Genomic DNA, 27,264 nt, shown 5'->3' on the forward strand with positions numbered 1-27,264 from the left:
TATTCACTAATAATTCTTTGTATTTCTGTGGTGTCCGTCATGGTTTTTCCTTTCTCATTTCTGATTCTGTTCATGTGTGTAGATTCTCTTTTTCTCTTAAAAAGTCTGGCTAGGGGGTTATCTATTTTGTTTATTTTCTCAAAGAACCAGCTCTTGGTTTCATTAATTTTTTTCTATTATTTTATTCTTCTCAATTTTATTTATTTCTTCTCTGATCTTTATGTCCCTCCTTCTTCTGACTTTGGGCCTCATTTGTTCTTTTTCCAGTTTCAATAACTGTGAATTTAGACTATTCATTTGGGATAGTTCTTCCTTCTTTAAATAGGCCTGGATTGCTATATACTTTCCTCTTAGAACTGCCTTCGCTGCGTCCCACAGAAGTTGGGGCTTTGTGCTGTTGTTTTCATTTGTCTCCATATATTGCTTGATCTTTGTTTTAATTTGGTCTTTGGTCCACTGATTATTTAGGAGCATGTTGTTAAGCCTCCATGTGTTTGTGAGCCTTTTTGTTTTCTTTGTACAATTTATTTCTATTTTATACCTTTGTGGTCTGAAAAGTTGGTTGGTACAAATATTTTTGAATTTACTGAGGCTCTTTTTGTGGCCTAGTATGTGGTCTAGTCCAGAAAATGTTCCATGTGCACTTGAGAAGAATGTGTATCCTGCTGCTTTTGGGTGTAAAGTTCTGTAGATATCTGTTAGGTCCATCTGTTCTAGTGTGTTGTTCAGTGCCTCTGCGTCCTTACTTATTTTCTGTCTGGTTGATCTGTTGTTTGGAGTGAGTGGTGTGTTGAAGTCTCCTAAAATGAATGCATTGCATTCTATTTTCCCCTTTAATTCTGTTAGTATTTGTTTCACATAGGTAGGTGCTCCTGTGTTGGGTGCATAGATATTTATAATGGTTATATCCTCTTGTTGGATTGACCCCTTTATCATTATGTAATGTCCTTCCTTGTCTCTTGTTACTTTCTGTAGATGTTTGTTAGGCCCATCTGTTCTAGTGTGCTGTTCAGTGCCTCTGTGACCTTACTTATTTTCATCATTATGTAATGTCCTTCTTTGTCTCTTGTTACTTTCTTTGTTTTGAAGTCTATTTTGTCTGATACAAGTACTGCAACATCTGCTTTTTTCTCCCTATAGTTTGCATGAAATATCTTTTTCCATCCCTTCACTTTTAGTCTGTGTATGTCTTGGGTTTGAGGTGAGTCTCTTGTAGGCAGCATATAGATGGGTCTTGCTTTTTTATCCATTCCGTTACTCTGTCTTTTGATTGGTGCATTTAGTCCATTTACATTTAGGGTGATTATCAATAGATATGTACTTATTGCCATTGCAGGCTTTGGATTTGTGGTTACCAAAGATTCAAGGGCAGCTTCTTTACTATCTAACTGTCTCACTTAACTCACTTATTATGCTGTTATAAACACAGCCTGATGATTCTTTTTTTCTCTCCCTTCTTTTTCTTCCTCCTCCACTCTTTATGCGTTAGGTGTTTTATTCTGTACTCTTTGTGTTTCCCTTGACTGATTTTGTGGATAGCTGATTTTAGTTTGCCTTTAGTTCGTATTTGGTTGGTTTACTTCTTTTGCTGTGGTGTTATTTTCTCTGGTGACAGCTGTTTAGCCTTAGGCATACTTCCATCTAGAGCAGTCCCTTTAAAATACATTGTAGAGATGGTTTGTGGGAGATAAATTCCCTCAACTTTTGCTTATCTGGGAATTGTTTAATCCCTCCTTTAAATTTAGATGATAATCTTGCCTGATAGAGTATTCTTGGTTCGAGGTCCTTCTGTTTCATTGCATTGAATATATCATGTCATTCCCTTCTGGCCTGTACAGTTTCTGCTCAGAAGTCTGATGATAGCCTAAAGGGTTTTCCTTTGTAAGTGATCTTTTTTCTCTCTCTGGCTGCTTTTAATACTCTGTCCTTGTCTTTGACCTTTGCCATTTTAATTATTATATGTCTTGATGTTGTCCTCCTTGGGTCCCTTGTGTTGGGAGATCTGTGGGCTTCCATGGTCTGAGAGACTATTTCCTTCCCCAGCTTGGGGGAGTTTTCAGCAATTATTTTATTTAAAAAAATAAATAAAGTGTCAAAGACACTTTCTATCCCTTTCTCTCTCTTCTTCTTCTTCTGGTACCCCTATAATGTGAATATTGTTCTGTTTGGATTGGTGACACAGTTCTCTTAATATTCTTTCATTCCTAGAGATCCTTTTATCTCTCTCTGCCTCAGCTTCTCTGTATTCCTGTTCTCTGATTTCTATTCCATTAATAGTCTCTGCCACCTCATCCAGTCTACTCTTAAATCCTTCCATTGTTTGTTTCATTTCTGTTATCTCCCTCCTGAATTCATACCTTAGCTCTTGAATATTTCTTTGTAGCTCCATCAGCATGCTTATGACTTTTATTTTGAATTCTTGTTCAGGAAGATTGGTGATTTCAGTCTCACAAAGCCCTCTCTCTGGTGTTTGAGGGATTTTGGACTGAACAAGGTTCTTCTGCCTTTTCATGGTGATGGGAGTGGTTGCCAGCGAGTGGTGTGTGTGTGTGAACTGGGAGAACAAAGTCCCTTCCTGTTTGCCGGTTGCCTTTCCCGTCTCCGCCATCCATGCTGGTTAACTGCACACAGGGAGCAGCCTCTGGGTTAATCCCCTGAGCTGCCATGGGCGGGGCAGCCTTCGGGATGGCTAGGGCACTGGCAGGGGTCACAGGCCAGCAGTGCATGTTCTGCCACAAGAGCAAAGCCCTTTGTGCCTCCTGGTCTCCGCACCCGTTTCTGTTGTCTGTGCTGGTCAACCGCATGCAGGGAGCAGCCTCTGGGTTAATCCCCTGAGCTGTAGGTGGGGCGGCCCTCGGGATGGCCTGGGGCACTGGCGGGGGTCATAGGTGCTGCGTGCTCTGCCACGAGAACAAAGCCTCTTTGTGCCTCCCAGACTCTGTGCCAGTGTCCACTGTCTCTGCTGGTCAACCACACGCAGGGAGCAGCCTCTGGGTCTGGGCCAATTAGCCACATGCAGGGAGAAGCCTCTTTGCTAAGCTATGTGGTTGCTGTAGGCAGGGCTTCTCCCTGGCTGTTCTGCAGCAATGACCGGTCAGCCAGTTTGTTTTCAGTGCCAGCAGAGGGGGAAGGAACGGCAGACTGCTTATCGCCACAAGGGGCTTTAGAGCTGCGTTGCCACCCAGGGGCTTAGGGCACCTGAAGTTCCTTTAAGTTCCCAGCCTGCAGGGCTGAGTGCGCCAGGAAGATTTTGTCCACCTGTTAAACCCTTGTCCCTTTAAGACCTTTGAAGTGCCCACTTTTCTTTTGTCCTAGGGCAGCTGTCTGTGGGAACCTGTTTGCAGTCTCAATCTTGGACCTTACTTTTCTGCTCCTCCAACATCCAGTGCACCATGCCATGTGTGTCTGTGCTCCTGGGGCAGACCACCAGGGCTGGTTATTTAGCAGTCCTGTGCTTCCACTCCCTCCCCACTCTGATTCCCTCCTTCCTGCCGGTGAGCTGGGGTGGGGGAAGTGCCCAGGTCCACTGGGTCACGGTTTTGTTTTCTACCCTTTTCCATAAGATGTTGGGCTCTTGCAGATGTAGCCTGGCTCATGTGCTGTATCTTCCCATCACTCTTTTAGGAATAGTTGTATTCGCTGTATTTTCAATATATATATGGTTTTGGGAGGAGATTTCCGCCACCCTACTCATGCCGCCATCTTGAGAATTGTCCCAGACACCCCACAATTTGAACCCCAAGCCAGACCATTGGGTTGTTCCATAGCTGCTGAGGACCTTGCCTTTGAGTCTGTCTTTCACTCAAATCCATGCTGGTGAGAAAGAGAAGTCTGGGGCTAGGGAGAAGGGTACCCACAGCTGGGACTGGGGAGTGGAGCCACCTGTCTGCCCTTGGAAAATCCATTTGGTGGCCTGGCCCTATCCTGTCATTTCCCTTTCCTGATTGGAGGTGGTTGGGGATACCACCCCTCCCCAGCCAGGTGGCTGGCAGAGAACTCCTCTTCTATCTGCCCATCCAAGGTCTGGCTGTGACTTAACAGATGCTTGTTTCTCATCTTGGGAAACCCCCCTGCACTGGGGGTCAAGGGCCTCTTAGCAGAGGCCCTGCTCTCCTCCAGCTGGGTTTAGTCATGGGATCAAGCGCCATTGACTGTCTTTTTGGCTGCACAGCTCTGCTCCCCAGGCTGAGGGCAGGAGAAGGGAAGGGGGAGATAGAGGAAGCTGGCTGAAAGAGCCCTGGGCTGGAGCGTGTGGCACGGGGTGGTCCCCACCTGGTGGCCCAGGCTCCACCTTCTCCAGAGAGAGTCAGCCAAGCGCACAGCCCTGCACTTGTGGGTGGGCAAGCGAGGTTCAGTCTTGGAATGTGTGTGAGCGCATGAGTGTCTGTGCTCTCCGTGTCTGTCATTGTGTGCGTGTCTTTGTGAAAGCGTGTGTCTGTGTGTGTGTCTTTGGACCCTGAGTGAGTGTGAGGGAGTGTGTGACTGTGTCACTGTGTTACATAGTTGTGCCTATGTGTGAGTATGGCTTTGCAGGTGTGTGTGTTTGACATCTGGGGACTGGAAACGGGGGCAGGACTGCCTTCTCCCCCTCGACCAGCCCCCTTCTCTCCACCTCAGATACCCGGGACGCCAGAACCCCAACTTGGACAGGGTTGCCAAGGGTGCTGGGGAAGAGATGCAGAGGTCACTCAGGTCCCTGGACCCCCACCACCCAGCCGCCTGGTCCTCTCATCTCAGGCTTCTTCCGGGGAGCTTCTGCCCGAGTTTCCCCCTTGCCCTCCTCTCCGCTTTTGGCGACGCAGGGGCCGAGGGAGGCGCCTGGGGGCTCGGATGGGCCCTGCCTGGGCGCCTCACCTGGAGCCCTGGACGCAGGCAGAGATGTGACGGTCGGTACTTCTAAGGAGCATCCCACTCTCCACTCCCACATCTGCCCCGCCGGGGGGGGGGTCACCCCCGAGGTGAGCCTGAACCTCACACTGCCTCCTCTTGCTCTCCACTGTGGCAAAGCTTCACATCTAGGGCTTTGGACCCCAAAGGGCATTCTGAGGGGACACGTGACAATGCAGGGCTAGAAGCATGTGGGTCTGGCACCAAAGCAAAGTGGTTCTAAAGCGAGCTGTGCTACTAGGAGGCGGTGGGATTGTGCGCGGACGTGTGTGTGTGTGTGTGTGTGTGTGTGTGATTCTTTGCTCCCACCCCGCCCCCGGCAAGCTTTGGTCTTCTCGTTGACCGCCCAATGGCAAACTGCACCCTACAGTGCGGTGCGCCGGGGAACGTGCAGGGGGTCGCTGCGTTATTGCACCAGCTCTGTGAGAGACACAGAGCTCCTTGTAACCAAGGGACATCGTAGTGAAAGTACTGGGCAAACCCATTTATTTTCCGAATTTGACATGTAAGGGGAGCCCCGATGGAAAGGAAGGCCTAGCGGCCAGGGAACAGACTGCACACCGGGTGTGAGCCCAGAGCACGGTTTGTGAACCGGGCCCTATGCCCCGCCCTTTCTGGTGACACCCTGGGAACCGGGGAGCGGAAAGAGGTTTGGCGGACGAGCAGCCCTTGCTCACTTTGAGAAAGGCACTTTCTATTCTCTGGTCGCGAGGCGGGAGTGGGGCCAGGCCGGAGTGCGCGCGCCATCCGGGACCCCGCGGCCGTGGATTCCGCTCCCGGCTCCCGGGTCCTGGCTCCAAACCCCCGCCCGAGGCAGCAGCGGGGGTCCGAGGACTTGCAGCGGCGTGCGCTTCGCCAGCCCGCCCACACTTCGCCCGGCGGGGACTGTGAGAATTTGCGGACGGTGCCCGCGCCGCCGCCAGCCGCCGGCCGGGCCCCGCCCGCCGCCGGCCCCGCCCTCCCGGGGCCGCGCCCCTCCGCCGAAGCCCCGCTCGCCCGCTCCGCGCCGCGGGCCTGCCCTCAGGCCCCCCGCGGGCCTCGCGCCGCCGCCCCGAGGCCCGCGCCCTCCCGCCGCTCCGGGACCTGCCCGCCGCGTCCCCTGGGCAACCGTCTCCAGGGAGACCGGGCCCCGCCCCCGGCACCGACACCCGGTACGAACCCACCTGTGCGGGCGTCTGCAGGGTCCCAGTGCCCCCGCGCAGCCCCGCCCCGCCCTGCCCTGGGCTTTGTCCTCCTGGGGCGACCCGGGGTCCCTGGGCGTGAGGGCTGGGGGAGGCGGGCGCGCTCCTGGGGCGGCCGGACCCCGCAGGGGAGGGCGAGGCTGGGGCCGCGCTCGCGTTGTGGTCCTCCGGCGTGGCCGGCTGATGCCCTCCTATGCTGGTCGCGAAGCATCCCTTTTGTGCCTCCGGGGCCGGGATCCGGGGTGTCCCGCTGCCGCCCTTGATGTGATGAGCGCGGCCCTCCGCCGGGCTCTGGACGAGGACGCGCCTGTTTACTTGTCAGGACCTAGCGGTTGCCGAGCGCATCCTCCCCTCCCCCTGCCCCCGATTCGGAACGGAGCACTCTGTGCGCTGCCCATTCCTAACATTGCCTCCCAAGCTTTGCCCTTGAACCCGAGGGCTTAGAGGGCGGCAGACCCGGGTCCTGGGGTCCTGGCCAGAGTGAGGGCCAGAGCAGAAGATGCACCTTCCTCCCGGGGAAGAGCCGCCTCCCTGGCATCCCTCTTGTGAGTTCTGCCCCTGCTCTCTATTTCCTGACCCGAATTCCCGAGGACGACTTCGTTCCCTGTCTTCTCTAACTCGTCCTGTCTCGGCTCCATCGTGCTTGCTGCTCCGTCGTTCCTCGTTCTGAAAGTGCTTTCTGCAGACCATGTCACGTCTCCCTGTGACAGCTGCTGTTGTTGGCCTCTTGTTAACTCCACTGGTCAGCAATGGAAGCCTTTTCTTCCCCAGCTCCCGGCGCTGACCTCCCCGTCTCTCTGGTGGCAGTGTTTAGGGACGTCCTGACCGTCCTCCCCGATGCCGAATGAAGGGACCAGCCCAGCCCACATTTCTGGGCTGCTGCGGCAGGATCCGTGGGGTGTCCTTCAGGGACTGGGCCGGCAGCAGGGAGAATTCCTGCTTGGTCTTTGGGAAATGTGTTCTTGGAACGGACATCTTTTCCAATGGCTTCCTAGCACTGGGCTTTCTGTCTCACGGAGAAGCCAGTGGTTTTGATTTTCTGCTCCTCAGGATCCATCCCTAGCCACCCCTGGTGGGGTCTGGGCAGAAGTCTCCCTGCGTGGAGGTAGTTGTGCCCAGGGCCCCGGGGTAGGGGAAAGAGGTGGGATTCCTACTGCTGGAAGCCAGCTGGCTGGGAGCTCAGGTGTCTTTATCTTTCTGGGGTCAAATTATTTCCAGGAGTGGCCCACAGGGGCTGGGGGGAGAAACACTACAGACGATGCAGTGAGTGCACGGCCCCCTCCCACAACACCCTTCCTTTTCATCTCCAACCAGCAGGGATAAATCTTCCTTTTTGATGGGATTTGGGTCTTGGATGGGGACCTTCAGTTCACCAACCTGCTTTTGGCAGCCACTGAATGGTACTCAAACCCAGGCTTGGCTCAGATCACTTACTTTGCTTTCAAAAACCAAGCAAAACCAACAAACAACTCTAAAAGTGATCTGAGTCATCTGTATGTACAAATATTCCCGCTTCAGGCACTGGAAATGCTCCTGTGGTTTGCTTTAGTACCACCAAAGGGAGCCGGGGGTGGCATTGACGCAGATGGTGAGAAAGGCCCATCAAGCAGAATGTGATAGGTCTGCAAAAGTGAAACCTAGATGACACAGTTGCTTTTGAACTAAAGTCCTGTGAGAGAATGCACAGATTTCTAAGATTCTCTCTTTAAAAAATTTTTTTTCTTTTATTTTTTTCAGAGAGATAAGGAGTTTGGAATCAGGCAAGGGCGGAATGAAGCTCGTTGATTCCAAAGCATCTTTAATCTGCCAGGCAGAGGGGCCTTTGCTGCTGGTCTTTCTTGGACCATTCCAGAGAGGTAGGTTGGCCGAAGTAAACAGATGTGTGGGGGAAGAAGAGATGTTATTTTGTAGATAGGTCAGGAATTTGGTATCTGACCTCCCTGACTAGGCAGCCAGAGGAGAATCCCTTTGTAGGACTAGAATGCCAAAAGTAAGAGGCTGACCCAACTTTGCCCAAGGAGTCAACATGGGGAAAGTGAACTAGACCTCAGCCAGCTTCCCAAGAGTGGGATGCCCCTGCCCAGGAAAGGAAGGAATGGCTTTGCTCCGAGGAGCTCCAGAGCCCATCATAAAGCTGCAGTGTTTGATGTGTGACTCGCTGCAGTCATGGTAGAGTTGGGCTGGTCCTGTCTGGGGAGAGAAAACTGAAAACATTCCTCCAGAGGAAGTGGATTGAATTTTATAACTCAGTGTTGCTTCTCAAGGAGTCTTTAGAGGGACATTCTATTTCTCCAGAGAGTTGACAGTTGCTCAAGAGTGTAGGATACTCCTTGGACCTTCTAGGACATCGCCTGGAAGATGAAGGCAGTCCTTTCCTGGTGCAAATGAAGAAACTGAGGTCAGAGGTTGACTGTGGCTGAGCACTGGTTAAGCACCCCATTTGGCATCTGGTGGTAGCTGGGTGGGGCACCCAGCCCCAGATTGGTAGGCTATCTGTGCCATTTGCAAGCAATTTAGGGATGTGTCTTCTCTGGGAGCGCAGCACATTTCTCCTCCTCTTGATGCTTGGGCAGCTACCATCCTTTCTGATGGAAAGGGGCATGGGGTGAAAGCATGAGGTCATCCTTCGAGGCTTTTACCCCAACCTCATTTTCTCTAGATCTTAATCAGTAGTTTTCATACTTCTTTGTTAATATGGTTCCCTTTAAAGAGATAAGAATATTAAGCAGAATTTTTACCTATAAAGCAACTGAAAACAGAATGCCACTGTGGTACCAGTAGAGACTGGCCCTAAACTCCTTCCACTTAGCACCCTACCCCACTCCCACCACCCTCTGAAGGCTCTGGGTGCTTCTGTGGAATCCTAGGACTCCCTGGAACATAGGCAAAAAAAAAAAAAGATTCTGTAGACCTGTGCTGGTATTAAAGTTTCTTCTATACACGTGTTTACACTACCTTCATTCTTATTTCAGAAAGATAATTTTAATAATAATTTTTAATCCTCATACTTTTTTATTAAGTTATTATTGATATACACTCTTATGAAGGTTTCACATGAAAAAACAATGTGGTTACTACCTTCACCTATATTATCATGTCCCCCCATACCCCATTGCAGTCACTGCTCATCAGTGTAGTAAGATGCCACAGAGTCACTATTTGCCTTCTCTGTGCTATACTGTCTTTCCTGTGACCCCCTCACACCATGTCTACTAAACATAATACCCCTCAATCCCCTTCTCCCTCCCTTCCCACACACCCTCCCCAACCCCTGCCCTTTGGTAACCACTAGTCCGTTCTTGGAGTCTGTGAGTCTGCTGCTGTTTTGTTCCTTTGGTTTTGCTTCATTGTTATACTCCACAAATGAGGGAAATCATTTGGTAGTTGTCTTTCTCCGCCTGGCTTATTTCACTGAGCATAATATCTTCCAGCTCCATCTATGTTGTTGCAAATGGTAGGATTTGTTTCTTCCTTATGGCTGAATAGTATTCCATTGTGTATATGTACCACATCTTCTTTATCCATTCATCTGCTGATGGACACTTAGGTTGCTTCCATATCTTGGCTATTGTAAATAGTGCTGTGATAAACATAGGGTGCATATGTCTTTTTGAAACTGAGAATTTGTATTCTTAGGGTAAATTCCTAGGAGTGGAATTTCCAGGTCAAATGGTATTTCTAATTTTAGTTTTTTGAGGAACCTCCATACTGCTTTCCACAATGGTTGAACTAATTTACATACCCACCATCAGAGAGTTCCTCTTTCTCCACATCCTCACCAGCATTTGTTGTTCTTAGTCTTTGCGATGCTGGCCATCCCTAACTGGTGTGAGGTGGTATCTCATTGTGGTTTTTATTTGCATTTCCCTAATAGTTAGTGATGTGGAGCATCTTTTCATGTGCCTGTTGGCCATCTGGATTTCTTCTTTGGAGAATTGTCTCTTCATATCCTCCACCCATTTTTTAATCAGGTTATTTGCTTTTTGGGTGTTGAGGCGTGTGAGTTCTTTATATATTTTGGATGTTAACCCCTTGTCGGATATGTCGTTTACAAATATATTCTCCCATACTGTGGGATCCTTTTTGTTCTGTTGATGGTGTCCTTCACTGTACAGAAGCTTTTTAGTTTGATGTAGGCCCATGTGTTCATTTTTGCTTTTGTTTCCCTTGCTCGAGGAGATGCAGGAAGAAGTTACTCATGCTTATATTCAGGAGATGTTTGCCTATGTTGTCTTCTAAAAGTTTTGTGGTTTCATGACTTACATTCAAGTCTGTGATCCATTTCGAATTTACTTTCGTGTATGAGGTTACTCATACCTTTTTATTCATAAAAAAAATCTCTTTAATGGTGAAAATCTATAAAATACAGAAATAAATTGCAAGGATAACTCTTTTATAATCCTCATCACCAAGAGGACCATTGTTTCCTTTGTGGAATATCCTCCCCGACATCCTCCAGAGAGTCTTCTATATGCGTATCTTTGGAAAGTTGATTTTTATTTATTATTAAATATTATTATGAACTTCCACATAACTGATTGAATGCATATGTTCATCTCCTGTTTCAAAAGGCGAGTCAATGAGAGTAAGGGAATAAAAAGAAGGGTATTAATCCTTATGAAAACATCAGATGTGAGCAAAAGTTTTGAAAGATAGAAAGCAGATGGATGAGAAAGAGGCGAAGCTTAGAACATGGGATGCCCTGTGCTGTGGGAAGCCAGCACAACACCCACAAAGGCTCAAGAATGGGAGCTGCAGAGTGTTCCTGACCATGGTGTCCAGGGTGGGCTGGAAGCCGGAAGACTGGTTGAAAGTGTGTATTAGAGCAACAGGCCCTTCCGTCTTCCCACATAGCCTTGTGGCTTCCCCCACTCCAGCCGAAGATGTCGGTCTCCCACAGGCCGTGTTGAGCCGGAGCGGCTCAGGCCCAGCCTGGCGTGGAAGGAGGCTGTGAGGAGAGCAGCTGAGGGCTGGGGAGGCACTGCGTTGAGAACAAAAGGATTCAGTGCAAGTTTGCATAGGTTGGCTCCCAAAACATGGCAGTCTGGCTTATACCCACCCTCCAGGCAGGGCCTTGACGAACATCTCTTTAAGGAAACTGACCTCACAAGAAAAAATGGCCCTCAGATATGAGACTGAGTGGGACCCTGTGGAACAGCTAGCCCGCTGCTTTGTTACTTCACAGTGATACCGGCCAAGCAGCTAGCCCTGCCGACCTAGCACAGATTTCACCGCCTCGCTCTCAAATTTGAATGGGCAGCCGTGGCTCATTCCACATAGAATGAGGCCTCCAACGTGAACGACAGAGACCCAAACAAACAGAAGAAAGGTATTCAGGAGTCATCAGTATGTTTTTTTTAATGAATATTTATAATACAATAATAAACTCTTAGATATTAAAGCTATGATAGTAAAGGTAAAAAATTCAATAGAATATAGAGTTGGAAGGTTGAAAAATAAATTTCTAGAAAGGAGAGCAAAAATACTTCATAGATGGAAAATAGGAAAGAACAGATAAGACAATTAGAGAATCAATTTGGGAGGCCCAGTATCCACCTCACAGGAGCTCAAGAAAAAGAAGGGAGATGAATGGAGAAGCGGAAGTTCTCAAAGAAACTATAGGAAAAAAATCTAGATCTGAAGGAGGTTCTGCTTTAAGAGTCTCTGAGTAGTACTCAGCACTTGAATAATAAAAGACCCACTACATTAAAATGAGAGATATACTAACATCATCACTAACTTTCAAAACTCCAGAGATAAAAGTTACTAAATCCCACAAAGAAAAAAGAGGCCATGTATAGAAGATTAGAGGACAGAATGGCTTTAGACGTCACAAAAGCAATACCAGCAGCTACAAGTCAATCGAGCAACTCTTTCAGGTTCCCAAGGGAAATTAATTCCCAATCCAGAGTTCTGTAATCACCATTCAAGCAAAATAATAGAATAAAGACTTTGTTTGGATACATGTATTTTCAAAAACTTCACACACACTCGTAGCCACAAGCACCCACACACACCTACTTTATACCCCTTTTCAAGGAAGCTACTGAGGATGTGCGCCACTAAAATAAGAGAATAAACCAAGAGGAACAAGTACTCCCATGTGCCATTGTCTCTTGTTCTCCTCTGGCTCAGCTGTCAAATGGCTTTCTATGTCTCCTCTGTTAGCTCACTTTGAGTCTTGGGAATAGGGAGAGAAACAGGACCAAACACCTACCTCACCACGGGAACTGAAAAGTATTCTCCTCCAAGCCTCTCCTGTAGCCAGAACCTATGCCCTGGGCTTAATTGGTGAGATGCACCTATGTCATATTTTGACAGAGAGGGGGATAAAGTGTGTACTGTACCCATAGCCACGGAGGTAGCAGCAGTGACGGGCTGCGAGTTTGAGTTCTTGGCACAGAAGTGTCAGGGGTGCAAACTGGTGCCCAGTACTCAGTGGTAGTAGCACTTTGCCATTGTGTATGCATCATGGAGTCCACGTAGTGTACTACGATTTTATTTGTTTTCTTGTTCAACCTTTTGTTTTTCCCGGAGTTGATAGTTGCCTCATCTTTTCATTTGCTTTGTTTTCAACGTACTAATCACTAATTCTTCCTCAAACTCCCCAACAGAACTATGACATGCACAGTGCAGCAGATACGTCAGGTGATCTCTCCGCTCCTTCCCTGATTAATCGATGAGAGTTGGCTTTTCACTTGTAACCAAGAAGCCTGACTAGTGGAGAGTATGGTGAGGGTGAAGAGAAGTCCCAGTACTCCAGCCGTGCAGCTGGTCCAGAGAGCAACCAGGCCAATTTGGAGCAAGATGGCCTGGAGGTCATCAAATCCATAGTTTCTTTGATAACTTCTGCTTCTCCATTTATCTCCCTTCTTTTTCTTGAGCTCCTGTGAGGTGGATACTAGGCCTCCTAAACCATTCCTCACCAAGAGGAATACCTCCAAGAAAAAAAAAAATGAAGCTGATGAATTATTTGACATATTTGCTGTATTATGAGGAGTTTTAAGTTCTCTTGGAGACTTTGGGATAGGATTATATTTGCATACATAGAAAACAAAATTTAACACGAGGCAGCTATCAACATAAAAATAACAAAAAGTTGAACAAGAAAGAAAAAAAATAGTATACTGTGTGGCTTGGTTTTGAACAATATTCACATAGTCATAACAGTGTAAGCACTGATGTTTGCAAAAAATTGTCACAGAGCTATGTCTGGAAGATGGAGATGACATGCACATGTGTACGTGTGGAGGAAAGCATAAACCCATCTTCTAAGGCAAGAAGTTAAAAGTTCAAATCTAGAAGTACAGATTTAAACCTATTATGTAAACCTATTCTAAATAATAAGCCTTTTATTTAGAAACATAAATACCCAAAGAAACAACTGAAGGTGGGATGATCTGTTTGGATGTGGAGGTCAAGGTACTGCTATTTTTTTTTTTTTTTTTGGCTGCAAACATTTTGGTTTTAATTAATTTTTAAAATCCTGTGCTTGCATAGCTTTCAGAGATAGTAAAACTTGAGAGTCATTATTATGACATCCATATCTACCCATGATATTGCTGTTTTCATTTTCTCTATGCTTTCTGAAATGTCCACAAACATATGTTCTCATGATAAAGGTATGGGCATTTTTGGATTCATTTAACATGGGGGGATATTCACAATGCGGTGTGCTGTGCACAGGTGTCATTGTAATGCCTACATTCACTCTTGTTAATGTATGATAATTTACTTAGTCATTTCCTTATTATTTATGATTGATCAGTTTCACAAATAATACCACAGTGCATATCTTTGTTCATACAACTTTTTTTTTTTAACTTTTGAATTGCTTCATTAGGACAATTCTGAAATTCCCAAAATGACCAGATCTGAGACCATGGATCTTTCTTGATCTTGATGTGTAGTGTTACGGGATTCCCCTTGGGTAGGCCATGAACTGAGCATCAGAGGAAATAGTTAGGACAGGATTTTGGGGGGCCCTTTTTTTTTCTGATGACAACAGAAATCTGTTTTGTTTTGTTTTGTTTCTTTTTTCCATATAGAACAGAATTTCTAGAGACTCACAGCTCTCTTCTTTGATGTCTTTCTTGGTTTTCCCCCACTGAGAACTTCTTTTCTTTTTAAATATTCAGATTAAAAGTTGATCATATGGCCTCAAGGGGGGAGACACATTTAAAGTGGGAGAGTTAAAAAAGAAGAAATAAACACCTAAGGAAGCAAGCGGAAATGGATAGATGAAGAGGAAGACAGCTCATGTCCTCAGCTGACCTTCCACTGAGGTGTGGGGTGCCTTCTGCCTGACTTCAGAGTCCCTTGTTATTTCATCCATTTCCTGCAGCAGGAGCTCAGGGCCTCAGGGCCCCAGACAGCCCTTCCTTCCTAGTCGTGGGCATGGTCTTCAGGATGTCCTACTGGCTTGGCCTCTGGCTTCTGGAAATTTCTTTCCCATTCCCTTTTGGACACATGTCCCTGCAAGCTGCCCACCACTGGACAGTAGCTTTGTATTAGGTGAAAGCGAATTTCCCGCCTGCACGGGATTTGCAAGACCCCCTTTTGCTGTGGCTGACAGCTGCAGTGGACGGGACACTTCCTGCCCTGGAGACGGGGGCAGGTGGTGCACCGTGGAGGGGCTGCTGCTAGAGCAGGCCTTCTCTGGAGACGCACTCCAGTGGGTCCTACGACAGGTTTTGCATTTTGGAAGACAGGCACATCTATTCTAAATTTGCCTTTTGGGCCCAGACCATTCCATTTTCCTTCTGGTCTGTAGCTTCAGCTCTTCGAGAAGGTTCTGAAGGACAGGAAGTGTCAAGGCCAGGGTGCTGGGATACCTGCTCCCCCGCGGTTCAGAGAGAGGATCAGGTGTTCTGTGCTGGCTGGGCCCCCGCTTTCCTCATTAACCCAGCCCTACCAGCTCCTGCCTGCAGCCCTCGCCTGATTGGATTCCCACTCCCAATCTTGCGTCCCTCCCTTCCATGTTTCTCATAGTAGCCAAAACAATCTTCTTTATAAAGTATAAAATCAGGCCTTATTAGTCCCCTGCTTGAAACCTTCAGATGACCTCCCATTGCAATAACAAAGCCTGGGCTCCACCTAGGCTACAAGGCCCTGCAGGCCTGCCTCACTGCGTCTCCAGGCATTTCCTGGTCCTGCCTGTGGCTCCAGCTACCTGGTCTCCCACCTCCTGGCCTTTGCACTTCCCATTCTAGCTGCCTAGGACACTGTTTCACAGATCTTTGCTGGATCCTTCTCTTCTTTTGGGCCTCAACTCCAATATGACCTTCCCTGACTAAGGTCCCTTCCCTGACCTGCCATCCAAAGAACCTCCCCGTGAGCCCTTTTTTATGACATCCTAACTCTTTTACTATCTCAAATCATTTTGTTCATTTTTCTTTTTCTTTTTTTTTTTTTCTCCTATTAGACTGAAAACTCCTTAAGAGCAGGGATGGACCATCCCTCCTCTGGTGGGCATATTCCCTGAAGCACACAAAAAAATGTGCTGAATGAATGAACAGCACTTGGGGCCTGCAGCCTTCTGGGCCCAAGAGGGGCCCTTCATGTTACTTTTCCTGAGGGTCTCCAGGACGATGTGGTGATTGAAGAATCTCTGGGCTTTTCCTGGCAGCCAGAGCAGGAGGTGGTTTCTAGAAAGCTCCTTTTAAGGTGTACGTCCAGGAGCTTGTTGGGAAGTGAGCCCTCTGGGTAAAGCACCTTTGGACTTCGCCTCTGAGGTGCCTGCTTGTACTTACTTTCCATATATGCCAGGCAACAGGAGAAGTGTACGTTTCATTCCCAGTGGGAGAGTGGCTGGGAAACAGAACACTTGACTACAGGGGCTTTTCAAGGCTGAGAAGTGCCTGAAAATAAACCCAGGTCAAGAGGCCCGGTGTGGACTCTGCTCTGTTGAGCACAGTGTAGGAGGCCAGCTCGTGCGGCCCCCTGCCCTTTATCCTGCCCGTCTTCTTTCCCCCTGCCTGGGTTGATGGGGGATACCTGGACTATGTGTGAAACCACCTTCTAAAGGTTTCTGAGGCGCCTTCTCTTGGGCTGTTCGGGCTGTAACTTTGGCCCTGAGATCCAGGTGTTGGACAGATATTTGTCCTAGAGTTAAAAGAACTCTGTAGACAGATTCGTAGGAATAACTGGGGGCACCTTAGGCTTGTTCTAGAGTAATGTGTGAAGGGGCATGGCACGTTTTGCCCGGCGCCCTCAGGGAGGAGGATGTTTATCGCTCGGATAAGCAGGACACAGCTTCCCTTTTTTCCCCCTGCTGCCCTCCCTGCACAGAGCCTGCTAAAAGTGACTCACGTGTTCCCTTGGGAAGCCATTCCCCAGGGCATGTGACTGTAGCGCCAAAGAGCCTGTCTTCACATTGACAAAGGCCGGGCCACAGCTCCCAGTCAGTGTCAGCCACATTTTTGATGGCCTTTGAGGAGATGTGGAAGTCGAATAGATTCAGCGAACACTGACTCAGAGCCCCATGTGGTGCAGTTTCAAAAGGAATGAAAGGGGCTCTTCTGGAGTCCTGAGCGTGGGACAAGCCACCAGCCGGCAGGCCGGCCAGCCCCGGAGGACTGCAGCCTCATTCCCGGCCTGCAGGAAGCCTGTGTGGCTCTGGGACACTGCACCCCCGGCTTGCCTTCCTCCCTTAGACGTGACTGAGGGCCCCCAGGCACTCCCGGCCACTGGATCCATACAGGCTTTTTTCAACATGTTTGGAGAAACTCCTCTGCTGGCTGCTCAGGACTCAGGAGGTCGGACCCTTGAGACATTCACGGCTGGAGAAACTGTGCTTCAGCCTTGAGCCAGAGGAAGTGCATCTAAGTGGGAACGCCCCCCGACAACTTAACCAAAGGACGGTGTGGTTCCGTGACAGACCCTCAGCTGGGCCCTCCTGCCACACACCTGTTCTGTGGATTGTGCTTCCCAGAAGTGGAAAGTTTAAACGAATTGAGCCCCATCTTGTCCAGTTTCCTGTGGTATTTTATTAACAACTCAGATATGGACAGAGAGAGAAGTCTGCCGCAAGGTTCTGGACGACTCGGCGAGGAAGGCTTGCCCGCGGCTCACCTTTGGTTGATGCCACCCTAGTGCCTGGAGGGTGGTGCTGGTCCTTGCTTACCATCTAGGCCATCTCACCTGCACCCACGCCTCCACATTTGTGTGTAGCTCACTGACCCCAGATTATATCTCTGTGACCCTGGAGACCTCTCCCCTGAGCTCTGCACTGGGGACGCTGCCCTGGGCTGTCGGCACGGAGATACCCAATGAGCAGGCCAGACGCAGTAGCCTGAGAGGGAGCTCTGGCTGTTTCACTGCCCCCGGGTCTCTTGCATGGCCTGTTTCAGTCAGTTCCACCACCCATACCGTCTCCTAGTCCCAAACCTGGCTGCCATCCTTACTTCCTCATTACCCAGATCTGATGCACCTACGCCCCTAAATACATCTCAACTCCCTTCCTCTCTCCAGCTCCTTCTCCTTCTCCTGGTTCAAGCCACTGTCACTGGGGGCAGGACCCTCTGCACTCTCTCCCACTCTCATGCCTGTGTCTCTCCAGCCCTTCCGCACCCTAGCCAGTGGCATCATTTCAGATGCAAATCAGATCCCCTGGCTCCCTTGCCTAAAACTTCCTCCAGAGCCACCCATCACTTAGAGTGGAACCCAGGTGCCCTCCCCTGCTGGCTTCTTCAAGCACCTCATCTCACGCCACCCCGCTCCCCGCCTGCGTACTGCTCCAGTGGCTGTGTCCCATCTTCATCTCATGCTGGTCCTCTGATCCAGTGCCCTTTCCTCGGAGGGGCTTTTACTGGCCTCCCCCCGTGGAGGGCATGGCTCTCTGTAGCACCGCCATCCGGCGCCCTGCCCTTGACCATGTTGATACAAAGCGTGATCATCCTCCTTACCTGCCGCATCTTGCGAACCAGTGTCTCCCCTCATAGAGGTTTAACGAAGGGACCTTGTGTCTCATTCACCACTGTGCCCCCAGCACTTTGCCTGACTCCTGGCACTTAATAAATACTATTGAATAAACTAAGCCATCTCAGACTGAGTCATATATGCAAAATATCAAATCCAGTAATATGTGAGTGCCAGTTATTTCCATGAAATGAAATTGCCAACAATAATTGTGAATTCCCACATTTAGATTCAGGAAATTTGTGTTTCTGTAGAGGCTGGGAGAACCTGACTTACTGTGAGAAATATCTGGAGGGTTAGCCACTAATAAGCTCAGTGATATGGCCACCAAAGGACTTTCTGGTGGGGGCAGGGGGAGCCTCATACACTTTCAGGCCAAGTAAATGGGAGTTCAATTCCCAGAACATTCTTCTTTGTTGGCCTGTCATTTCCCATTTTGGGATCTTGTTTTCTCGGAGTACAAACTTTGACGAAAGAGTCTAAAACCTGTGTTGTAGGGAAAACAGTCAGAGGGACCGTGGCCATCATCCAGCAGAAGAGCCACCACAACTCTGCGTGCCTCTATATGGCAACAAGAAGGAGAGGGGTTGACTTTTAGAGGCAGGCTAATTTCCAAGGAAAAAGCTTTCTAAAACACTAGAAACTTCCAAAATTGGAATGTGCTACTGCATTTGTGGAAATAGATACTTTCAGCTGCAAGTGACAGAAAACCCACCTCAAGCTGCTCGAAGTTAAAAAAAATAAAAAGGCAGTGGGTATTTTTTAGTAGACAAAACCAAAATATCCAGGGATGGTGTCTAGCTTCAGGTATGGCTGGACCCAGAGACTCACAGGATGCTCCGCTTGTAGCCTCCACGCTGAGCTCTGCTCTCCTCCATGTTGGTCTTTCCTCAGGTTCTACCCCAAGGGCAGCAGGTGGTCACCAGCAGCTGTAGGTAAATACTCTATCTTTCCTGCTACCCTAGGAGGGCATACCCAAAGAAGTCAGGATGTCACAACCCACTGAACTGACATGATATCCACATGCCCATCCAGGAATCACTATAGCCTTGAGATGATGTACAATGATTGGCTGGGCCTAATTCCCATTCCCATTTTCCATTCAATCCCTGTGACTGGGGGGACGTTCAAGGGCTCTGATTGGTTGGTCCTGGGTTTCAGGCCCCTCTGGTAGCCAGAAGTGAAGTCAACCCATCTGAACCACTTGGATTGAGGGTATGCTGAGTTTGTGAAAAGTTCTCAGCATCTAGAACAAGAAACTGAAAATTAAGGGATTTATATCCAAAATACATAAAGAACTTATATGCCTCAACACCCCAAAAAACAAATAACCCAATTAAAAAATGAACAGAGAACCTGAACAGACACTTCTTCAAAGAAGAAATACAAATGGTCAACAGGCACATGAAAAGATGCTCTACATCGCTAATCATCAGGGAAATGCAAATTAAAACCACCGTGAGATACCACCTCACACCAGTTAGAATGGCCACTATCCAAAAGACAAGAAACAAAAAATGCTGATGAAGATGTGGAGAAATAGGAACCCTCCTATACTGTTGGTGGGAATGCAAATTGGTGAAACTGCTGTGGAAAGCAGTCTGGAGGTTCCTCAAAAAACTAAAATTAGAAATACTATTTGACCCAGGAATTCCACCCCTAGGAATGTACCTGAAGAAAACCAAATCCCTAATTCGAAAAGATAATATGTAACCCTTTGTTTATCACTGCACTATTTACAATAGCCAAGATATGGAAGCAACCTAAGTGTCCATCAGCAGACGAATGGATAAAGAAGATGTGGTACATATACACAATGGAATATTATTCAGCCATAAGAAGAAAACAAATCCTACCATTTGCAACAATGTGGATGGAGCTAGAGGGCATTATGTTCAGTGAAATAAGCCAGGTGGAGAAAGACAAATACCATATGATTTCACTTATTTGTGGAATATAAAAACAAAGCAAAACAGAAGGAACAAAACAGCATTAGATTCATAGACCCTGAGAAGTGACTAATCGTTACTAAGGGGGAGGGGTTTGGACGAGTTCAACAGGGAGGGGGATAAAAGGGCACAATAATTCACAGTCACAATATAAATTGGTCATGGAGACTTTTGAACCACTATGATGTACATCTGAAACCAACATAAGATTGTATATTAATGATACTTTAAAAGATATATATATAAAAACAATAATAATATAGGTTGGTCATGGGAATGGTAGTACAGCATGGAGAATATAGCACTGATTCTTTAACATCTTCCTATGTTGACTAATAGATAGGAACTGCACTAGTGGGGGTGAGAATTTAATAATATGGGTAACCGTTGAACCACTGTGTATGTACTTGAAACTAATATAAGATTGCATATCAATTAAAAAAGAAAAGCACAGGAAAATAAATTGCCAGCACCCAGAAGCTCCTCACTCCCCTTCCCCTGGGGTAACTGCCCTCCTCCAGGGGGAAACCATCTCTTCTTCTGCCAACATAAATCAGTTCTGCCTGCGTTCTCTATATAATCAGAATCTTGAGCACATATTCTTTTGTGCCTAACTTCTCTTGTTCAGCTTTATTTTTGTGAGGTGCATTTATATTGTTGTATTTGTAGATTATTAATTCTCATTCTCCCAAATACCATTCCACTGGGAGAAGATACCACAATTTATTTTTCATTCTATTGCTGAATGTGCGTTTGGGAAGTTCCAGTCTGGAGCTATCATGAATAACAATGCTGTAGACACTTTTGTATGCATCTTTTGGTGCATATATACTCATATTTCTGGTGAGTATATACCTAGGAGTGGAATTAATTGCTGGCAGGAGGACATACGTGTGTTCAACCTTAGTGGATACTGCCAAACAGATCTTCAAAGTGGTTGTACCAATTCACATGGTTCTAGGTGGAGGATACACAGTTCTAAAGCCCCAAATTAGCTGGCTTTGTCCCAAACATACTGCAGAACAATGAGTCCCATCTTCATTGAGAGTTGGGTCTTGATAGTGGCTGCACCCTGGTCCCACAAAGAAAAGGAGTTCCTGCTTTCTCCTGCCCTGGCTCTGGCATTTGATTATATCCTGCCCACACCATCCTGAGTCTGCCTCTTGTAGGAATGAGTGTTTTCCCTGAGTCCCAGATGGGTGAGTGGAGTCATAGGTGTCATTTCCATGGTGTGAAGGGGCAGCGGAACGGGTGTGCATTTGTCTGGAGCCCTGTCCCTTTGGCTAGAGTCCTGGGGGAGCTCATGCCACATGTGTTTTACTCAGCCTCAGGATTGAGTGGCCCCTGACTTCCCGAGCTCGGCCAAAACACATTAAGCATTGTAAGTGGATCTCCAGGATTTGTGACTGTCCCCCATATTTTCAATCAAAAAGAAAGCCTTTGACCTTGCCATGCTCAGAAAGAGGAACCCAAACTAGGATGTGGTTTTACAATCGGAGGAAGTGGATTCCAACAGTGGTAACATGGTAGCACGAGTGATGTGTGTATCCTGCTGCTCAGGCTGCTTCTGTGTCCAGCTGAGAGTGAGGCTGGGTCCAAATGGTAGAGCCACCAAGTGGATGGCTCTTGAATGAATTATTTCCTCTCAACTATTTTGCAAAGTCATTTAAATCTAGGATGATGTGACCTTAGTTTAGGGTAGGGAAGTATTTTTCTAAAGAATAAAAATGATAAAACATAAGGGAACAGATTAGAACAGAAGGGAACATTAACAACTTCTGCTTATCAAAAAGCCACCATAGAGGGCTGGGCAGCCGAAGAGTGTGGTAGGTAACAGTTGTCAGTGCAAGGGTCATCTTGTCGCTGCCAACGGACAGCTCTTGCCTGTGGTGTTGGTGGTCAGCAAGATGCACAAAGGTGCACCGATGAGAGCAGCGATTAACCAAAAGTTGATAGGAGCTGGAGAAAGAGAATATCTCAGAGGTGCCGAGAGCAAAGTTAATTGAATGTGGTTGGAAGGACCAATCGAGGCACACAGTGAAGAGGTCATTAAAGGACTAGAGCACGTTACTGCTGATGACTTAGTGGGCTAAAGTCACACCAAAACACAGAGCCCTGGCACCCGACAGTGGAAAGAAGATGCCCCTACAACGAATAAGAACATTCCTTGCTCAGCATGCCAGCCTTTGAGATGGAATTTGATTGTGTTGTTTCGTGGTTTCATTTCTGAAAATAGACTTGCCGTAAATTAGGAATCCATTTCCCAAAATAAAATCATTTTTTGTATGATGGTATACAATTTTCAGTAATGATATATACATTGTATTGCTTTTTTTCCCCTAAACGTGTTATTTTAATAAATATCTCATGAATGAAAAAAGAAAAAAGACACCGTAAACACAATGAAAAGTTGACTCAGACTTGAAGACATTTCCAGCTCATTTAATCAACAAAGGAATTTGGTCTAGAGTATGTAAGGAAATGCTACAAACCAATAAGAAAAAGACAACCCCATGAAAAAATGGGCAAAGTTTAAAATGCAGGCAATTTGCAGAAGGTAAACATTTTACGAGTATTCAGGGAAATGCAAATTAAAACAACAAGGGAGCATTTCATGCCCATCAGATTGGCGGAAATGAGTAAATTTGACAATACCGAGAGCTGGTAAAGATAGATCATGCAGAAGAAAACACTTCCATTGCTAAAGGGCACCACCATTTAACTTCGGTAAAGTCACTAACGTGGTTATACCTATGATCCAGCAATTCCACTCATGGATATACACCCTAGACTTGTGCTGTCCAGCGTGGCAGCCACCAGCCATGCATAGTTCACAGGCACTAGAAGCGTGACAGTGTGATTAAGCAACAGAGTTTTTAAGCATTTTATTTCATTTTAATTCATTCAGATATAAGAATTGATATCCAATTCATATATTAGAAAACTTTTAAGTATATTTGCAACAACTTGAGTCTGTGAACCTACATTTTTTCCTGTAAATTATATGAGATCTACATACATATGAAGTATTTCTGATGAAACTCTAGTGTTCAAATTGCCATTTGCTGTAAGTGTAAAAAATACACACCAGATTTCAAAGACTTAACATCAAAAAAAAGGATGTAAAATATCTCCAGACTGTGCCGTCACGTCTGGAATCACACCCCATCCACAGACACTTAGACAATTTTTCTATTACGTATTGAAATGAGCACATTTTTCATATTTTGGGTTAAATAACAGATAGTAAGCTTAATTTTTAGTTAGTTTTTTTTTTTTTTTTTACTTTTTTCCTTAACGTAGCCACTGGCAACTTTGACATTACACATGTGGTTCAAATTATATTTCTCTTGGGTAGCACTTATCCAGATTCTGACATGTACATAGGGAGATGTGTGTGAGAATATATATCATAGCGTTTGTAATAACCAAAAAGAGTAGAAACAAACCTTAGGGCTCATCAACAAGAGAAAGGGTAAATAAATGGTCGTTTATTTACACAGTGAAATGCCACGCGAGAGCTGAATGAAGTACAGCTGTATCTGAGAAATCTCTGTTGAGTGGTCAAAGCAAGTTGCAGAAGACTCATTATTCATACAAAGTGTTAAAATGTGCAAAAATATTAGAAATTATCTGTGGATACATATTAATAGAATGAAAGCATAAAAAGTCATGGAAATTATAAATGCAGGAGGGTGGTAACCTGGAGTGGGAGAGAGATACTCAAAGGCCTTTAATTGGGTCTGTAACATTTGGTTACTTCGTGGGGAGTGGGTGGGACTGGCTTTAGCCTGACTGAGGTATTTCAACAAATTGTTTGATGGCCAAAGCCATTTTTAAGCCACCTGGTTTCTGGAAAAAGTCCCAAAGAACTGCAGCCCTGGGTCCTTCTCAAGTCCTTGGTTGTCTGACCACCGATCCTGCCAATTTCTACACTTGCCAGCTAGTGGCCATGGCAGGGTTTCCCACATATGTGTGTTCCTGAAAAAAAAAAATTTGGAATGGGTCTGGTGGTGTCTTGGATTGGGGCCATTGCCTGGAGGATGCAGAGTGCCCACCTGTGACGGGAGGCAGCTCAGCCAAGCGGGTGGCCTGGGGTAGCAGGAGCCACCGGCCACCCCTGGCGGGATGAGGCCCAGCAGGAGGAGAGCTTTGGGTGCCTCTGTCGTGAGCCTCCTGCTGTCCAAGGTCCTGACATCCTGTTTCCCACAGCGTCCTTTCCAGGGACTCCCTCCTGGGGCCTCTCATTTTGCCTTTGCTTCCTTTTCAGCACAGCTGGGGTCTGGGAAGTGAAACAGCAGGATGCCCCCGGGGGTCGACTGCCCCATGGAATTCTGGACCAAGGAGGAGAGTCAGAATGTGGCGGTCGACTTTCTGCTGCCCACAGGAGTCTATCTGAACTTCCCTGTGTCCCGAAATGCCAACCTCAGCGCCATCAAGAAGGTACCATCTTGACCTTAAACTAATCCTCAGAGCTTGAACTCAGAAAGACTGTAATGCTCACACACATAGTTTCTCCAATTTGAGATCCTTGGATACAAACTTTAAAAGGTACACATAATATCCAGGAGTTGTTTAAAAACGTTCGGTCAGCGTCCACGTAGCGTCCTGAATTCAGCTCACCCTTCATCAGTAGGGTCTCCATGGCGTGAGCTGTGGAGCGTGGCTGCGGGGCGTGGGCCCCGGGTGGCCTTTCACTCCCTCCATGACTGTGCCATCACGTCTGGGATCAAACCCCATCCACATATACTTAAGAGTTTTACCGGTCTTTGTCTTCAGAGCTGTCATCATATACTAAACATCATCTTTGGAAATAGTTTTTGGTTTCACTGAATAATTTCCAGGTGGATTACTGAGTCCAAGGATTAGACATCTGGGTGTATTTGGTAGATACCATCCTTCGACCGTTCTAAGGGCTTATTGCCAAGTGTGGGATTTAAGGTCATGCCAGAAGGCAAGACCTTAGCTCAGAATTTTAAAAGCTATACCTGAGCTGGGAAAAAAAGGAAAGAAGCAATGGATTATCCCTGAGTTTTCTGGGGTCTTTTAAAAACTTTTTTTCCTGGGAGATTTCTTTTAAATATATAGATTTTCCATTTCAAAAGTAATAGAGACATATTGAAATTTAGGAAACAAAGGAAAAATATAAGGGGTGGGGGGGCAGGTGAAATAGGCGAAGGGGATAAAGAGGTACAAACTACAAATGATAAAATAAATTCATCACAGGGATGGAATACAACATAGGCAATATAGCCAATAATACTGTGGTATCTTTGTGTGGTGACCAATGGTAACTCCACTTATGGTAGTGAGCCTTTAGTAATGTATGTAATTGTTGAATCACTATGTTGTTCATCTAAACAAATATAATATTGTATAACAACTGTATTTCAATAAAAAATTTTTGTGATTAAAATTTTTAAAAAAGGAAAAGGGAAAAACCACCTGTGATCCAGCCGTTATGGGGAGACCACAGTTAGCACTTGGGCTGTTGCCTGTTGGTTTTCCTATGTAGTTGTTTTTTTATTTTTTATTTTTATTTATTTTTGAGAGGGCACCTCTCATATTTATTGATCAAATGGTTGTTTACAACAATAAAATTCTTTATAGGGGACTCAATGCACAATCATTAATCAACCCCAAGCCTAACTCTCAACATTGTCCAATCTTCTGAAGCAGAACAAACAGGTTCTTACATGGTGGACAAGTTCTTACATAGTGAGTACGTTCTTACATGGTGAACAGTGCAAGGGCAGTCATATCACAGAAACTTTCGGTTTTGATCACACATCATGAACTATAAACAATCAAGTCAGATATGATTATTCATTTGATTTTTATACTTGATTTATATGTAAATCCCACATTTCTCCCTAATTTCTTTTTTAAATAAAATGCTGAAGTGGTAGGTAGATGCAAGATAAAGATAGAAAACATACTTTAGTGCTGTAAGAAGGCAAATGTAGATGATCAGGTCTGTGCCTATAGACTAACTATTAATCCAAGCTAGACAAGGGCAACAAAACATCCACGGATGCAGAAGATTTCTCTCAAAACAGGGGGGTAAGGTTCTAAGCCTCACCTCTGTTGACCCCCAATTTCTCACCTGATGGCCCCCCTGCGACTGTGCCTGTCTTAGGTTGTTCCTCCCTTGAGGAATCTTACCCGTCTCTGGCTAACCAGCCATCTTCCCGGGCCATACAGGGAAATATAAATTTGGTGAGTGAGAGAGAAACAATATTCTTTGAAAACGTTAGCTTTTTACTTCTTTGCAGATTTATGCCCTGTAGCTTCTATGCCCAGCACTTGTCTTGAGGTGTCTTTACCGCTTGGAAGAATTATGATACTTGGTAATTTTAAATATGAGGCACGAATTCTACTGAAGGGCTGTAATTAGGAAGGAAGAAGAAAAGCTATAGAAGTAGCAGACGGAAGAAAACATGGGAAGATTGATTATTTCTTTGACATAACTTCTTGCAGAGTAACATAAGCATGTATAGGTTTTAACAAACTACTAATTAGATTGCGTACACACATTAACAGAATAGGACTACAGATACGTAACAAAAGCAGACCTACAATTACCAGCCATATCCAGTGAAACCAAGAAAACCAGTTAGGTAACCCAGGCATTTGTGAAAACGTATCAATTATGTAGTTGTTTTTTTGTGAAAATTCTGATTATGAACTTTGATATCTTTTCTTCCCCCTGCTTTAACATAATAGCATGTGTTTCATGTGATTAACTATATAAATATCACTTTAGGGGTAATGTTATTTTTCTGTTCATGAGCTCTATATGCATGATAATAAAATTCAAACACTGCAGAAATGCACAATACATTGGTCCTGCAGTTTCACCACACCCAAATTTGCTTTCAATTTCTTCATATTTTTATGTATACCAGGGGCCAGATAGTAAATATTCTAGGCTCTGCTGGCCACGTGGTATTTGTCAGAACCACTGCACTCTGCCACTGTAGGGCCAAAGCAGCCACAGACATTATGTAAAAGAATGGATGTGGCTTTCTTCCAGTGTCTGGCCCACAAACCATAGTTTGCCTTATCCTGGTCTATATCACTAATATGTTTATTATTGTTGTTTTTATGGAAATGGGCTTGAATTATATCTGAGGTTCTACAACTAGTGTATTTTTTCCCACTTAATAATGTATCTTGGAACCCTCTGTGCCTGTTCGTATCCCTAGATTCTGGGTCACACACTGACACTCTTTGCTGAACACAGCCCACAAAGAGTTTTATGGCCTCTCAGTGTGTTAAACTTTTCTGAATTCATTGCCAGCACTTATAAATCAGGGAGATGAACC

General features: G+C 46.1%; 1 protein-coding gene and 1 pseudogene across 13 annotated transcripts in view; both read left to right on the plus strand.

Moving 5' to 3' along the window:
- The window catches only part of PIK3CD (phosphatidylinositol-4,5-bisphosphate 3-kinase catalytic subunit delta), a 70,904-nt gene that overhangs the window by 32,612 nt on the left and 11,028 nt on the right, over positions 1-27,264 (plus strand). For 8 of the 13 annotated variants that reach the window (XR_005032619.2, XR_005032620.2, XM_036925249.2 and 5 more), the window contains exons 2-3: positions 7,806-7,924; positions 24,207-24,379. Coding sequence is in view for 11 of the 13 variants with exons in the window: in XM_036925249.2 (XP_036781144.1) it covers positions 24,239-24,379 (141 nt within the window). In the remaining 2 variants the exon portion in view is untranslated. Of the gene's footprint in view, positions 1-5,911; positions 6,039-7,805; positions 7,925-24,206; positions 24,380-27,264 lie in introns of those variants that run through there. The other 5 variants (XM_036925253.2, XM_036925255.2, XM_036925252.2 and 2 more) reach the window with 4 other exon arrangements.
- Positions 21,560-22,803, plus strand: LOC118932131 (transcription and mRNA export factor ENY2-like; annotated as a pseudogene).

This window comes from Manis pentadactyla, chromosome 4 (genome assembly GCF_030020395.1).
Source record: "Manis pentadactyla isolate mManPen7 chromosome 4, mManPen7.hap1, whole genome shotgun sequence".
Taxonomy (NCBI): domain Eukaryota; kingdom Metazoa; phylum Chordata; class Mammalia; order Pholidota; family Manidae; genus Manis; species Manis pentadactyla.